Source organism: Ictidomys tridecemlineatus, chromosome 2 (assembly GCF_052094955.1).
Source record: "Ictidomys tridecemlineatus isolate mIctTri1 chromosome 2, mIctTri1.hap1, whole genome shotgun sequence".
Classification (NCBI taxonomy): Eukaryota; Metazoa; Chordata; class Mammalia; order Rodentia; family Sciuridae; genus Ictidomys; species Ictidomys tridecemlineatus.
The window spans coordinates 91,804,343-91,820,599 of NC_135478.1; the positions used below are offsets into that span (position 1 = coordinate 91,804,343).

General features: G+C 47.3%; 1 protein-coding gene across 4 annotated transcripts; it reads right to left on the minus strand.

The window, feature by feature from the left end:
* Nucleotides 1–612: 612 nt before the first annotated feature.
* On the minus strand, nt 613–15,899 carry Morn3 (MORN repeat containing 3). 4 transcript variants are annotated; one of them, XM_078039221.1, is made up of 7 exons: nt 15,743–15,898; nt 12,929–13,102; nt 7,801–7,958; nt 6,392–6,551; nt 3,290–3,474; nt 3,044–3,127; nt 613–2,215 (listed from the first exon to the last, which is right to left on the minus strand). In XM_078039221.1, exons 2-6 carry the CDS (start codon nt 13,071–13,073, stop codon nt 3,050–3,052), a joined length of 726 nt encoding a protein of 241 aa, XP_077895347.1. In that variant the 5' UTR covers nt 13,074–13,102; nt 15,743–15,898; the 3' UTR covers nt 613–2,215; nt 3,044–3,049. The 4 variants fall into 4 exon arrangements, with proteins under 4 accessions (XP_077895347.1, XP_040145450.1, XP_077895346.1 ...); XM_040289516.2 differs by having other exon boundaries at nt 613–2,596; XM_078039220.1 differs by having other exon boundaries at nt 613–3,127.
* Between the last annotated feature and the right edge of the window lie 358 nt (nt 15,900–16,257).

Below are 16,257 nucleotides of genomic sequence, written 5' to 3' on the forward strand. Positions count from 1 at the left end.
ATCACAAATTCAAGGCCAGCCTCAGTAATTTAGCAAGGCCCTAAGCAACTTAGTGAGACCCTGTCTCAAAATTTAAAAAAGGCTGGGGATGTGGCTTAGTAATTAAGTGTCCCTCCTTTTAACCCTGATACCAAAAAAAAAAAAAAAAGGGGGGGTGCTCTAGCTGAAATAAAAGTTGGGTGGGGCATTGGTAAGCCTAATACTCATCTCCCTCCTATGACTTCACATTCACCCTGCACCCTAAGATCTCTACTTCACTACCTTCTGCAGAGATGCAGGATTTGGCAGTAGTCATTTCTGCTGTGATCTTATAGTCTTAGATTTGCTTTCCTAAACCTGCCTGGACTCAAGAATCCCCAGCCTAGCTTGTAGGATGCAGATTTCCAAGTCCCCACCCCCCAGGAGATTCTGATTCAAGTTGGTTTAGGTGTGTCTCTGGAATCTATTTCTAATAAGCACCCCAGGTGTCTCACGCCCAGGCAACTTGGGCAAGACTCATAGTTAGGAGCAGTCTGGGGCTGGGTGTAGTGCAGTGGTAGAGCATCTGCTTAGCATCTGTGAGGCCCTGGGTTCCATCCCCAGCATCCAAGTAAATGAATAAGATCACAGTCCTTTAGTTACAATTTTATTTATATTTTGAATACAGCAGATAATACATTCACAGGGTTCCAAATATAACAGTGAAAAGTTGCTCTCACCCCTGTTCCCAGATCCTCTGTTCTCCCCAGAGATGACCATTATTGTCAGTTTTGGCTGCTGCCTAGCACTATTTTATATTTAAACACACCTTCCCTCCTCCAGCTTTTTCTAAAACAGAATGGTAACCTTCTATACATACTCTCCCGTGCCTTGAAAGCAGATAGATTCAAGTTTAGGCACAGTACTAGCTTGATGACCTATGAACCTCCCTCAGTTTCCTCCTCTAATGGAATTAAAAATAGCAGGAAAACTCACAAGTCTGGGCAAAGTCACTGGAGAGTAGGCACAGGAAGTTGTTGACACAGGCCTGGGCATAGGATAAACACTCTGCATCTGGTAGTTGATTTTATATCCTGTGATGGCCAGCCTTAATTCTGATGTCTGGTACAGACAGAACCATACCCTGGGTCAAGCCACTTAGGATGCAGGGGGCAGGGAGCATCTTTACTGAGCTTTTTACTATGTGCGTAGCACATCCTGAGGGCTTTACAAACATCACTGGATTTCAGTGTTCTCTACCTGGACACTGTTGACTGGGATGAACAGCTCTCCTGCAGCATTCTTACATTGTAGCATATTGAGCAGCATCCCTAGTCTCTACGCGCCAGACCCCAGTAGCATGCTTCACTAATCATGACAGCTCGAAATGTCTCCAGACATTATCAAATGTCTGAGGTGCTGGGGATAAAAAAATCTCACCTGGTCTAAAACCACTGCTTGGTTCCATCCTTGTAGTAATGAACCACAGTAACCCTGGCAGCTAAGTCTTGTTCTGACCCAGGTTACAGGTGAGGAAGCCCAGAAAACTGAGAGTTTGGGTGACACTCCCACGAAGGCACAACTCAGGCCCAGGCAGGCTAGCTCTAGGGTGCATTAAGCAAGAGTCCCTCTTATCTCTCAGGAATGCTGCCTACCTTAGAATTCTGCAGAACTCTTCCCGGGCACATGGTCCGCAGTTAACCTCAAAACATGCTATTGCATCAAGTCCTCCAAACACTCCTGTGATGTTTCTAAATTTGATTTTACAGATAGAGCAAAACTGGCCACTAGCTTAGGGATCCATGGCCAGAAGGTCAGGGGTTCTTGTCTTCAGCTCCACATCAGAAACCCCTGGGAAACTCTTTGAATGCCTAGGCCTCATCCTAGATGGGACTCCCTGGGAATGGGACCTGGGCATCCACAGCTTTTATTTATTAGGTAATTTATTTAGGTACTGGGAAGGGAACCCAGGGTGCTTCACCACTGAGCTACACTCCCAGTCCTTTTTATTTTTATTTTGAGGGTCTTGTTAAGTTGCTAAGGCTGGCCTCAAACTTGAGATCCTCCTGCCTCAGCCTCCCAAGTTGCTGTATTATATGTGTGTGCCACTGCACCAGGCTGTCCATAGCTTTTAACGTTTCCATGGATTCCAAGATTGAGAGCTTCTGTGTGACATTGAGAAGGTGGGTCAGGCTTTAATACCAAATCTTGGTGGCCAGTGTGGTAGAATGCAGGTTCATCCTCCTCTCTGGACTGTCTGAGAGGTCAGAGACCAGGAGTCATGTGCTTTTCTCCACCCAGAAATTCATGCAACCATGAGGCAGTCTTGCCCTCCTCCATCTGACATCTTTCTGAGCCTTCCCACCCCTTCCTCATACCACAGACCCTGGGCTAAGGCCACCAGGTTCTTTATTCTTATGCACTCAAAGATGAGGTCATAGGATGAAAGACTGAATGAAAGTCCCAAAAGCCAGCTGGTCCCCCCTATCAGCAAAGAATGACCTAATGCTGGGAGGAGTGCCCTCTGAGGGTGCCAAGGGCATGCCCAGAGTCGCTGCTTGCTCCTCCAGCAGGAGCCGCACCAGTCTGAGCAGTTGGGTGACATGGCTTGAGTTTCTCCTGAGCCTTGACACTCTCTCTGCAGGGGTGAGGGGGACATGGAGCTGGCATTTGAAAAACATAATGCCCTTTTCTCAAGCCTCACTTACACCCACTCCAGGAGGAGCTACCCCTGGACAAGGCCCCATCACACAGATGTGCAAATGGAGGCTTGGGACCCACTCTCCTCACCTCAAGGGCATTTAGGAGTGAGTGAACCACCTGACTCCAGCCCAGTGCCCACCCCAGCAAAGCCCAGCATGCAAGAGGGAAGATTCAGGTAGGACTGGAATGCACTGGTCTCCAGGGACATGGGTTTTGAAGGGGAGGAACCAAAAAGGACCACCTGGACCATAGGAGGCAGGAAACCTGCCTTCTCTGGTCTTGTCCCGCAACCCTTTGGAGACCCCAGAAGACCTGTGTATCCTTCTGGTCCTTGGAGCTGCCTCAACCTCTTCAAAGGTGCCAAGTGTGGCCACCTCCTCACCTGGCATCAATCTCCTTCTTTTTCTGTCTTCTGGAACATGGCCAAGGCTTCCTTCAGCACACCATCAGGGTCTAGAAGTTTGACCTAGAGGGAAACAGCCAGGGTTTGGTTTGAGGAGCATGGGAGTCACCTTGTTGGGGATGCCCTGCCTGAAAACAGAACCTCATCAGTTTCCTGGCTGGGTGGAGTCAGGGGTTCCTTTCTTTCTCTCTGGGTGTGGCTGCAGGTCCCTGGGAAGTGACTCACCTCAGGAATAGGGAACCGAGTTGGCTCAGGGGCTTCATCGCGGCCAAAGTCGATCATGGTGCCACACTTGGCCACATCGTCCACCCAGAAACCTTCAAACAGCTGACCATGGTCCAGGTAGAAGAAACGTCCTTGTCCATTCTTCATGCCTCTCTCCCAGAAACCCTCATAGCGGTTCCCATTCTCTGGGGAAACGACAGGGAGGTGAGGATGCTGGGCATATCAAACCAGCCTGAGCCCGGTGTGGTTGTGCATCCTGTAATCCCAGCCACTCAGGAGGCTGAGGCAGAAGGATCACAAGTTCAAAGCTGACCTCAGCAACTTAGCAAGGCTCTAAACTACTCAGTGATATCCTGTCTCTAAATAAAATATTTAAAAGGGGCTGGGGATGTGGTTCAGTGGTTAAGCACCCTGGGTTCAACCCTCCCGTACACTCCTGTCTAAGGCAGGAGGATTTTAAATTCAAGGCTAGCCTCAGCAATTCAGCAAGACCCTCAGCCACTTAGTGAGACCCTGTGTCAAAACAAGAATAAAGGGGCTGGGGAGGTGGCTAAAGCGGTAGCGCGCTCGCCTAGCATGCGTGCGGCCCGGGTTCGATCCTCAGCAGCACCACATACCAACAAAGATGTGTCCGCCGAGAACTAAGAAAAAATAAATAAATGTTAAAATTCTCTCTCTCTCTCTCTCTCTCTCTCTGTCCCCCTCTCTCTCACTCTCTCTAAAAAAAATTAAAAAAAAAAAACCCAAGAATAAAAAGAACTGGGCTGTAGCTGAGTAGTATAAGGCAGCTGAATTCAATCCCAAGTTTAAAATTTAAAAAATTCAGCACTTACTAATAGGTTTCAGCCTTCATGCTAAGGCATTTTACAAACATACATCTCATTTGACCTTCACAATAATCCCAGAAAGTTTTATTTTATTTTGATGGTAAGGATCAAACTCAGGGCCTTGTACATGCTAAGCACACACTCTGCCACTGAGCTACAACCCTAGAATGATTTTAATTTTTATCTACAAGTTATGGACAAGGAAATCAAAGCACAGTTTAAGCAAATTGCCTGAGGTCCTAGCACTTGTACAAACTCAGGACAAGTTCTCAAACCAGGCAGGTTGTCTCAGAGTCCAGGCCACGGGAATGAACCACTTGGCTGGGCATGGTGGCAAAGGCACCTGTAATTTCAGCTATTTGGGAGGCTAAGGCACGAGGACTACAAGTTCAAGGTCAGCCTGGGCAATTTAGTGAGACCCTGTCTCAAAATAAAAAAGAGAAAGGACCAGGATATAGCTCAGTGATAAAGCATAGCATGTCAGGCCAAGGGATCAACTCCCAGCACTCAAAAAAAAAAAAAAAAAAAAAAATGGAAGGAAGGAAGGATACACTTAAGGATACACTCACACTGGCAGGCCACAGCAGGTTATTCACAGATTCACAGAGGGTGATTAGGCTCACAGCTGGGGTGTGGGGAAGACTAGAAAGACAGAAAAAATGGCCCACCTAACCTTCTCAGTGGCCCTGATGCCTCAGCTTGGCTGACTCTCACTGGAAATTAGAATCTTGTGGCCACACAAGTTGGCACATGCCTATAGTCCTACCACTCTGGAGGCTGAGGCAGGAGGATTGCAAGTATGAGGCCAGGCTCAGCAACTCAAGGCCCTAAGCAACCTAGTGAGACCCTGTCTCAAAATAAAAAGTAAAGGGCTGGGGAATATAGCTCAGTTGGTAGAGTGCTTGCCTTGCATGCACAAAGCCCTGGGTTCAATCCCCAGCACCACCAAATAAATAAACAAAAATAAAAAATAAAAAGGTGTGGGGACTTATCTCAGTGGTAAAGTACTCCTGGGTTTAATGCCCAGCAAAAAAAAAAAAAAAAAGGACTCTTTTTGTAAAGTTCTTAGAACTTTACACACACTGATGACTGACTCATCTTCCCCCTACACAACTCTATGAAATGGATACTGCTATTATGGCTATTTTACAGATGAGGAAACTGAGGCACAGAGAGGTGAAGTCACTTGCCCAAGTTGATACACCTAGTGCTAGAAAGAAAGGAAGCAGGTACTGAGAATAATGAGAACCTCACAAAGGAGGAGATACTGCAAACATCTAGGGGAAAGCATTCCAGACTAGTGCAAGGTTCCAGTATGGGAGCGGGGCATGGTGGGGCATGCAGGTGAAACTAGAGGGGTGTGAGGGCAAAAACCATAGAACTTGAACTCAGTTTGAGTTCATAGCAACAGAGAGCTATGAAAGATTTAAAAACAGATGAGATCCAATTTATGCCTTTAAAAGCTCAAATCGTCAGGCATAGTGGTGCACATGGGTAATCCCAGTAACTCCAGAGGCCCAGGCAGAAGGATTGAAAATTCCAGGCTGGCCTGTGCAACTTAGTGAGACCCAGTCTCAAAAAATAAAAAACAAAAAAGAGTGGAATGCAGCTCAGTGGTAGAGTGCCCCTGGGTTCCATCCCCAATAATAAACAAAAAAACCTCGTTTTGGTTCCTATGCATAGACAATACTGAAGATTAAGTCCTGGCCCACTGTGCTTTTCACTAGTAATTAGTGAAAATTAATTATTGCTTGATGTGCCCTTCCCAAGCTCACTGCAACTCTGCCTCTCCCTCTTCCTCAGGTTGGCCTTCCAAATGTTCAATATCACCGACTCTTGGAGGCATTGCCTGACCCAAGTTCTTTGCCATTTCCCAACACACCTTCCTGTTTTTTAAAAATTCCTTAGGACCTTTGATCCATAACTAAAAGCCTGTATGACCTTGAGCAAAGGACTTTGTAACTTCTGTGATTAGAACTTCCAATTCACAGGATTGTTGTGAGGATTAAATGAACTCCGTGCTATGATTACTATGGCAATAAAAAATTGTGTTATTTATCTGCTTATAGCTCCCTTATTAGAGCATAGGATCCAACAGAGGGAAGGATCCCGGCACCTTAAGCTCTTATCCTGCTAAGGGGCGCGGCCAGCGGCCAGCAGGGCGTCAGGGGCGTGGCCACAGAGCATTGGGCGTGGCTTGATGGGGTGAGGCGGAGCCAGCGTTGGGGCGTGGTCAGCAGGTGGGGCGGGCCCAGCTTTGGGGCGGAGCACTCACTCAGGCGCAGCATGCCCTCCCCGTCCGGCTTGTCCTTCCACCACTGGCCCTCGTAGATGTCTCCGTTGCTGTAGTACATTCGGCCCCACCCGCAGCGCTGGTTGCTACACCACTCGCCCTCGTAATACTCCTTGGGTCCGAAAAACTGGACCCCATAGCCCTGAAAGCACAAAAGTGTTTCTGTTCACAGAGCTCCCACCACAAGAGAAGCGCATCACCTTCCCAGGCACCAAGCCACCAACTTGAGCTCTGTCTTCGCTCAGCTCTCCATCCAAGCGGAGGGAGGGCCATACCTTGAAAGACCTCAGACTGTCCACTTTTCTCTGTCCCTCTGCTACCCCTGCACGCAGCCCACCATCCCCTCTCCCTCCCTTCAGATCCCCTTCCGTCCTTCAGCAGCCAGGGCACCCTTCCCCCACCCCACTGTACTGCTGGGGTTGGAACCCAGGGGTGCTCTACCACTGAGTTACATCCTTGGCCCTTTTAATTTTTTTTTTTTTTTTGAGACAGAATCTTGTTAAGTTGCCCAAACTGGCCTCGAACTTGTGATCCTTCTGCCTCAACTTCCTGAATCAGTAGGACTGCAGGTGTCCTGCCACCAAGTCTCCCTTGCCATACTGTCTCCATGTGGCTTAAAATGAAGATTCCTCCAAGTCTGTGAAAATAACTTGAGGGAACCTGTCCCTGTTTGGGAGTTCATGGCTCTGCTGACTGGCTTCTATCCCCTTCTTCCTTTCTTGTGCTATGGCCAAGGGTGTGGCTCTACATTTTGTTGACAGTTTCCTACCCTCCCCTTTTATCCAGGCCCAGTATCCCCCAAAAGGGGAATTCTCAGAAGAGATGCCCAGGGAAAAGAAAGGCAGGAAATGACGAGGAGGAGGGTGGAGGAGACCTCAGCCTGGCCTGACAGGCCTGTGGTCTCCTTGGAGCCCCAGGGTTTCATGGGCTCCTCCCTGGGCCCCCACTCCTCTTGCTTCCTGTTTCCTGGGTTTTGTTCTGAAAAGCTTTGACCCTTGCTAGGCAAGCACTCTACCACTGAGCCACAACCCAGCCCCGCCCCCCAGTCTTACCTCTTAATAACACTACATGACCATTAGTGGCCAGGTTTTCTAGAACATGCCTAGAAAACAATTCTAAACACACAAGGAGACCTATCTCCTACTAATCCAGCCACACCACCACTCCCACCTTCCAGATTACAATCCAATCACTATGGTTTTCATACCAGCCATGTTCCTGCCTCAGGGCCTTTACACTTGCTTGTCCTTTGTCTAGAACACTCTTCTCCAGGGGGTCTTTCCCAATGTAGGTCACACTCTCTGGGCTCCAGGCTCTTACACACTGACTTTCTCACACTCAGCAGGTATCAGACCCACCCCCACCCAGGGCATGCTGGGAACCACACTCACAGATTTCTTATCCTCTTTCCACCAGCCGGAGTAGACTCTCTGGTACTTTCTACTTCCTTTTTCAGGAAGGCTGAGGGTGCCATAGCCATCTCGCTTCCCAAACTTCCAGTCCCCTTCATAGATGGCTCCATTCTTCTTCCAGACCTGTGTTCCCTTCCCTGGTGACACATAGATGGGTCAACACTGCAGACATGGCCACCCTGGGGCTGGAGGCCGTGTGCCCGGCCAGGCCTCAGGGACCCCTACACTGGCAATTCTCCAGGCCTAGGACAAGGTCTGCACCTCCTTTCTAGACTGCCAGAGCCCAGGAGAACCCCAGGAAAGCTCCATTTCTACAAAGAGCTGTTCTTTGACAGCCTTTTGCCCTAAAGCCCAACTGATATAACAAACCCCAAGGAGAAATCCACCCCTTCAGTGTTTCAGCCTCATCTCTTAAATATATACATATATGTGTGCGTGTGTGTGTGTGTGTGTGTGTGTGTTGTAGATGGACCCAACACCCTAATTTTACTTATTTATTTATTTTTGGTACCAGGGATTGAACTCAGGGACACTCGACCACTGAGCCATATCCCCAGCCTTATTTTGTATTTTATTTAGAGACAGGATCTCACTGAGTTGCTTACGGCCTCACTGAGTTGCTGAGGCTGGCTTTGAACTTGCGATCCTACTGTCTCAGCCTCTGAGCTACTGGGATTACAGGCGTGCGCTACTGTACCCATTTTACTTATTGATTTATTTTAAAATATTTTTTAAGTTATAGATGGACACAGTACCTTTATTTAATTTATTTTTTTATGTGGTGCTGAGGATCAAACCCAGTGCCTCACACATGCTTACTAGGCAAGCACTCTACCACTGAGCCACAACCCAGCCCCCCCCATCTTACCTCTTAATAACACTACATGATCATTAGTGGCCAGGTTTTCTAGAACATGCCTAGAAAACAGTTCTAAACACACAAGGAGACCTATCTCCTACTAATCCAGCCACACCACCACTCCCACCTTCCAGATTACAATCCAATCACTATGGTTTTCATACCAGCCCATGTTCCTGCCTCAGGGCCTTTACACTTGCTTGTCCTTTATCTAGAACACTCTTCTCCAGATACTCATTCCCTACTTCCAGCAAGGCTTGGCTGAAGCTTTATTTCCTTAATGAGGTCTCCCCTGACCATCCTGACCAAAATTATAAAGCCTCTCCCACACCCTTACCCTGCTCTGTTTCTTTCCTTTTCCCTTATCAGCTCCTGACACAGTAGATAATTCTTTTGTCATTTTTTGTGTGTTGTCTGTCTCTTCCAGGAGGATGCAAGCTCTACGAGAGTATGCACTGTCGATATGTTTTGTTCATCATGCCAAAGAACAATGTCTGACATATACGACCAATATTTATTGAACAAAGGAATGAATAAAATACAAGCCAATTCATGGCTTGGTCTTTTTAATATTTTTTTAATGTTTTATTTTTTAGTTGTAGTTGGACACAATACCTTTATTTTATTTATTTATTTTTATGTGGTGCTTAGAATTGAACCGAGGGCCTTGCACATGCTAGGCAAGTGCTCTACCGGTGAGCCACAACCCCAGCCCCACGCTTGGTCTTTGATAGTCTGGGAACAAATCCAACATTGCCCCTGTGAGCTTTGTGGCCTCAGGGAAGTAACTCTTTGGACATGTCTAGGTCTCAGATGCCTCATCTATAAAATAGAGATGAGATTGTTTCATGGGACAACCTAAATATCTATACATGGGTGAATGAAGAAAAAAAATGTAGAGCTGGGCATGGTGGTGACACATGCCTATAATCTCAGGTACTTGGGAGGCTGAGGCAGGATTGCAAGTTCAAGGTCAATTTAGGACACCTTAGCAAGACTCTGTATCAAAATTTTAAAAATAAAAATATAAAGTAGGCAGGGGATGTAGTTCAGTGCTGCAGTGTTCCTGGGTGGTTCAATCCACAATACTCTTTTTTAAAATATTTTTTTTTTAGAGAGAGAGACAGAGAATTTTAATATTTATTTTTTTTTAGCTTTCTGCGGACACAACATCTTTGTTTGTATGTGGTGCTGAGGATCGAACCTGGGCTGCATGCATGCCAGGTGAGCACACTACCGCTTGAGCCACATCCCCAGCCCAATCCACAATACTTAAAAAAAAAAGGAAGGATATATATGTGTATATGTATCTGTGTATATATATGAAGTGGGAAAGAAAGGAATATTATTCATTCTTAAAGAAAAGGAGATTCAGCTAGGCGTGGTGGTGCATACCTGTAACCCCAGAGGCTTGGGAAGCTGAGGCAGGAGGATTGTGAATTCAAAGCCAGCCTCAGCAAAAGTGAGGCACTAAGCAACTCAGTGAGACCCTGTCTATAAATAAAATGTAAAATAAGGCTGTGGCTGTGGCTCAGTGGTCCAGTGTCCCTGAGTTCAAACCCAGGTATCAAAAAAAAAAAAAAAGAGGAAATCCTGCCATTTGGGGCAACATGGATAAACATGGAAAAACCTAGAGCACCTTATCTTTTTTATTGCTTTTTTTTTTTTTTTTGGTAATGGATTGAACTCAGGGGTGCTTAACCACTGAGCCACATCCTAGCCCTTTTTATCTTTTATTTTGAGAAGTTACCCAGTCTGGCTTTGAATTTGAGAATTTCCTGCTATGGCCTCCCAAGTTGCTGGGATTATAGGCATGAGCCACTGCACCCAGCTGGAGCACATTATCTCGATAGTAAAATAAGCCAGACACAGAAAGATAAATATCACATGATGTCACTTATATGTGGAATATAAAAACGTCAAACTTGTAGAAACAGAGTAGAATGATAGTTACCAGGAGCTGGGTATGAGGGAAATGGGAAGATGTTGGCCAAAGGGTATAAAGTTTCAATTACAAAGCCCGGCTCTATGGTGCACACCTATAATCCCTGTGACTCGGGAAGCTGAGGCAGGAGGATTGAAAGTTTGAGGCTAGCCTCAACAATTTAGCAAGGCCCTAAGCAACTTAGTGAGAGCTTGTCTCAAAATTTTAAAGAAAGGGCTTGGATGTTGCTCAGTGGTAAAGTGCCCCTGGGTTCAATCCCTGGTACCAAAAACAAAACGAAACAAAAAACCCTTTCAGTTATAGGGGTCAGGATTGATGAAGATATTGTGCTGTCTGACCCCAACCTTTAAGCCATTTATTGTTTGGCCATGTTTTTTATATATAAATATATATATATATATATATATATATATATATTTTTTTTTTTTTTTTTTTTTAAGAGAGAGAGATTTTTCAATATTTTTTAGTTTTCGGCAGACATAACATCTTTGTTTGTATGTGGTGCTAAGGATCGAACCCGGGCTGCATGTGTGCCAGGTGAGTGCAATACCGCTTGAGCCATATCCCCAGCCCCTGGGCATATTATTAAGAAAAGTGCAACTCACCATGGCCTTTGAAGCCCTATGTAGTTGGCCCTACTAACCATCCTGCTCTCCTTCTTTCACTGTGCTTCAGGCACACTGACTTCTAGTGTGTCCCTGGATGCAGCCATATTCCCTCTTAATATTTCAGACCAACCCTCCCCTCTGGTTCCACTGTCTAGAAGACATGCTGCTCTGCCCTCCAGGGTCTGAGACACATTCTCATCCTTGGGCCCCACTCAAATATCACTGCTACCCCTGACTATCTGTCTCTCAGGGCCCCTTAGCTCTCCTCTCTCGTCCCCTTCTCATCCTGATGCCACCACTTTTAGCTGCTCCATCTTGGGTAGTTACTTCCTGTCTGTGAATCCCAGTTACCCCATTTGTGAGATTTTTTTTTTTCTAGTACTGGAGATTGAACTCAGGGGCACTTGACTACTGAGCCACATCCCCAGTCCTATTTTGTACTTTATTTAGAGACAGGGTCTCACTGAGTTGCTTAGTGCTTTGCAGTTGCTGAGGCTGGTTTTGAACTCGAGATCCTCCTGCCTCAGCCTCCAGAGCTGTTGGGATTATAGGCGTGTGCCACTGCACCCGGCCCATTTGTGAGAGTTGATGTTACCTTATTGTGCAAGTTCTTGGCAAGACCAGAGGATCCCTGGGGATTGGAATTGTGTCAGTTGCCCAGCACTGGGTCTGGTATGGATGGGCAGTTCAGTAAGTATTTTTGAAGTGAGCAGTCTTAAGAAACCTCTGAGATACCCAATCCTGCAATCCTGGCCCCTCATGATCTTTCTTTATTTTTCTTTCTTTCTTTTTTCTTCTTTTGCAGTGCTAGATTGAACCCAGGGCCTCACGCATGCTAGGTGAGTGCTCTATCCCAGCCCCAGCACTGGAGACTGCTACTAATCTGTCCATATTCACTTCAATTTAGTCAAATGTGTCCCAAAGAGCAGGGGTCTGGATTCTGCATTCCCAGAATTCACCAACAGCCCCAGGCTTCTCCTTTCTGGGTGTTCTCCTCCAGGGTCTGAGACACATTTGACAGAAGTTCCCCTATTGCATGAGCCCTGGGCTACAAGATTGATGGATGCCACCTCTTAGCTTTACAAATTGGTCTTGGGGTGTGGCTCAGTGGTAGAGCTCTGGTCTAGCATGCATGCGGCCCTGGGTCTAATCCCCAGGACAGGAAAGCAGTAGAGGGTAAGGATTGAGAGCTGGCAAAAGTGAAGAAGCCCAGTCAGGTTTTTGAATAAAAAGGCTGCCTTTTCCTCTTGCCAACAAGTCCCAAGCTTAGCCCATATCTCAGAGAGCAGGGACCTCGCTCAATCCACAGAGTCCCAGCGGCAGGCTGGCTTCTGGAGGCCCCTTTGTCCCCTGCTGGTCCCAAGACCCTCACGCAGCTGAGGTCAGGGCTGGAGTAGGTTCCAGATCCCCAGCACGAAGAGTTCCTTTCTGGTCCATGTCAGCACCCTACGTGGAGAGCCTTAGGGTCACCTCTTATGGTGGGGTTCTTTTTTTTGTCTTTTTTTTTTTTTTTGGAACTGGGGGTCGAACCCAGGGCTTTGCGAATGCAAGGCAGACGCTTTGCCACTGAGCTACATCCCAGCCCTAGGGTCACCTCTTATGTCCCCAATGAATTCTGCACAGTTTTCTTGTGCCTATTGCCTGCCCACCACAGCTCTGACCTCACACTGGCTACCTGAGGGTCCCCCCGCTCACCATGTTTTGTGTTGTCCTTCCACTCGCCCACGTAGTGATCACCGTTCACAGCATACACTTGGTGTCTCAGTCCGTTCTTCTGGGCCTTCTGGTCCCACCCCTTCCACAGGGGCTCCGACTTTGGGGGGCATTTGAAGACTGGCATGTTGGTTGCTTCTGTGGGGCCAGAAGATGCTAGAAAAGGGTCAGGGATATGAGGGGTTCAGTGTGCCTTGTTTACAGGCTGGGATCCTAGGGTTTCCCAGGGAGGCCCCTGAGGGCAGGAGGGGTGACTCATGTGTATTCTGAGTCCCTGTGGAAGGGGGTCCTTTTGTGCTGGACTGACTCTTAGCTATTCCCTCCCTTGCCTTCCCCTAGGGCCCCCTCCATGGGGATCTGATGGAACAATTGCTTGGGAACCCAGGGAGACCATTAGGAACCCAGGGTTTATGATGGCATCAGAGAGAAGCTGCCGCTTGGAGGAATGACAATCACATATTTGATGACTAGAATGATCAATCAGAGTAGGTCCTGGTCCTGTGGCTGGAGGAACCCAGAGGGAAGGGCCAGGTGGTGGGAGCAAGGGGGTATCTGGCAGACAGCTGGCTTTTGCATAGCTTGCAGGAACCGCCTGCCCCCCCAGGGCCAAGCATTGTACTGTGGTTCCCCATGGTCCCACCTCATCTATCTAGCTGACAGGATGGTGGCAAATCCCAGGGGCTGAGTTTGACAATTAAAGAGACGATGGGGGGAAGGGCGGGTGGTGACCAAGTGAGCAGGTTTCGTGGGGCTGAAGGGTTTCCTGGCACCTCAGATTTTTGGTGCTAAAATATGGGACAATCCCAGGCACACCAGGACTGTCACCCTTCTATGTGTGACCCTTAACTTCCATCCCATTGTCTCGTTAGTTTTTTTTTTTTTTCCCCACTGGACCCAGCTCTGCTTAGTTTAGTCGCAGAGGGACTTTGTGGGGGGAAATGTAGGGCTTCCCTTCAGGGTCTGGGAGCCTGCGTTTCTATTCCTTGTGTCCCCAGAATCTCCAACACAGACATTCACGGCCAGCTGTCTGTCTTCGTTTGTCTTGTTCATGGGTGATAAAAATGGCCTTCTCCAAATCCTGGGGACCCTTATCTTCCCTCAGCAGCTGCATGGTTTCTGGGGCTACACATAAGCACTCCCAGGTACTGACACACTCAGATACTGACCAATTAGAAGGCCTCAGAGACAGTAGATTCCAAGAGATCATGGTGTCCCAGCAACCATCCATGAGGCCAGCCTGCTGGTTTTGTGCCCCCTGTGCAGCTGCATAGCAGGTCCTCCTTACAAGCCCTGAGCTACACCCTTGGTTTACTGTTCTTCTGTTACCATTTCAAAATTCTTATACTTTTGGAGCAAAGGCCCCTTAGTTCACATTTTGCACTGTATATCCGTGCCCTCTTTAGATAGTCTTGGTCTTGTACATACTCTTCAGTTGCTGTATTGTGTGGTAGCTGGAGCTCTGGGGGGACCTCAGATAGGAAGAGAGAGCACGCACTTGCGCCAGGGATTGTACCCAGTGCCTCATGCATGCTAGGCAAGCACTCTACCACTGAGCCACAACTCTAGCCCCTTATTTTATATTTTATACTGGGGATTGACTTCAAGAGTATTTTAGTACTGAGCTACATCCCCCGTCCTTTTTACTTTTTAATGTTCTGAGGGTATCATTAAGTTGCTGAGGTTGGCCTTGAACTTGGGATTCTCCTGCCTCAGTCTCCCAAATAACTAGGATCACAGGTGTGTCTTCGAATGAATAATCTTTATGTTAATTCACTTTAAAAATTGATACCTTTATCCAAACAAGTAGACTTTACACACCCTTGCCATAAGTAGAAAACTGGAACCAGGTACTCTAGGATGAAGAGAACTAAAAATAAAAGTAGCCAAAATGGGGCTGGGGTGGTGGCTCAGTGGTAGAGTGCTCTCCTAGCATGCATGAGGCACTGAGTTCAACCCTTGTTACCACATTAAAAAAACAAAACAAAACAAACAAAAAAAAACAACTAAAGATACATAAATAAATATATTTTTTTAAAGTACCCAAAATAACCAATTTAAATCTTAGCTAGGTTTTGTGGCTTACAGATGGCTGAGTTCCAAGGTCTCTGCTAAAATGAAAGATAAGCAAAAACTAAAACAAGTGTTAATGCCATGTTAGCCCCATATTGACACTTTCTCCTTGGCTTACTCAGAAACATAACAAACCACAGACTCTTAATAACTTTCCATTTCACATGCCAGTCAAGTCCTCTACCACTGAGCTACGCCCCTAGCACAAGTAATAACTTTCTTATGATGTCACTGGTGTTATTTACTGCTTCATTAGTGCCACATAAAGTCCACCTCCCATTCACACTTAGGTCTACTCTGGGGAAGGTTGCAAATTGTACAACAATAGCTATTGATAGGAAAAGAAAGGCTTGCAAGCCTGTCCAGGCTGTTTTTTTTTTTTTTTTTTTTTTTTTTTTTTTTTTTTTTAAAATAACTTTTCTTTTCTTTTTTTTTTTTTTTTTTTTTTAAAGAGAGAGTGAGAGGAGAGAGGGAGAGAGAGAGAGAGAATTTTTAATATTTATTTTTTAGTTCTCGGCGGACACAACATCTTTGTTGGTATGTGGTGCTGAGGATCGAACCCGGGCCGCACGCATGCGAGGCGAGCGCGCTACCGCTTGAGCCACATCCCCAGCCCTGTCCAGGCTGTTTTGATCCTAAATAACAATGAGGACCACAGAAGAAGGTGGAGGGGGCGGTGCCCAGGCCGCTGGGGGTTAGCTGGAGCCCCACTCCACCTACGCTCACCTGCATTCACCTGCGGTCCCTGCAGCCTCCCGCCGCCTCACCTTCAGCTTGCAACTTTAGTCCCCGCAGGTGGTGGAGCTGCAGGGGTCGCTATGGCAACGTGACGCTCGCAACAAAACAATCAGTTTCCGCCCCTTCCTGCTGAGACTCGGGAGCGGGAAATTTTGAAGGGCAAACCAACCCGCGCTGGTTCTTAGTCTCATGGGGGAGGGGGAGGGGGAGGGGGTGCGGTCTGCATCTCTTCAAGCGTCTGTGGGAAGCTCTGGGACCCCCAGCCCTGGACGGTGCATTTGTATTTTTCCCCCATACTCTCACCTTCAAGACCCCGGGTGACCTGCCCAGCCCCTTCCCTGCCCTCTTGGCCACTTTGCTCTGCTCCTTGCACCCAGTCTCTGCCCCAACCACACACTTGCTTCCTGACTGTTCCTGGAAAGTGCTGGGCACGTTCCGGCCTCAGGGTCTTTACCTCTTCTTTGCCCACTGCCAGGACATCTCTTCCTCTAGAGAGTAGCATG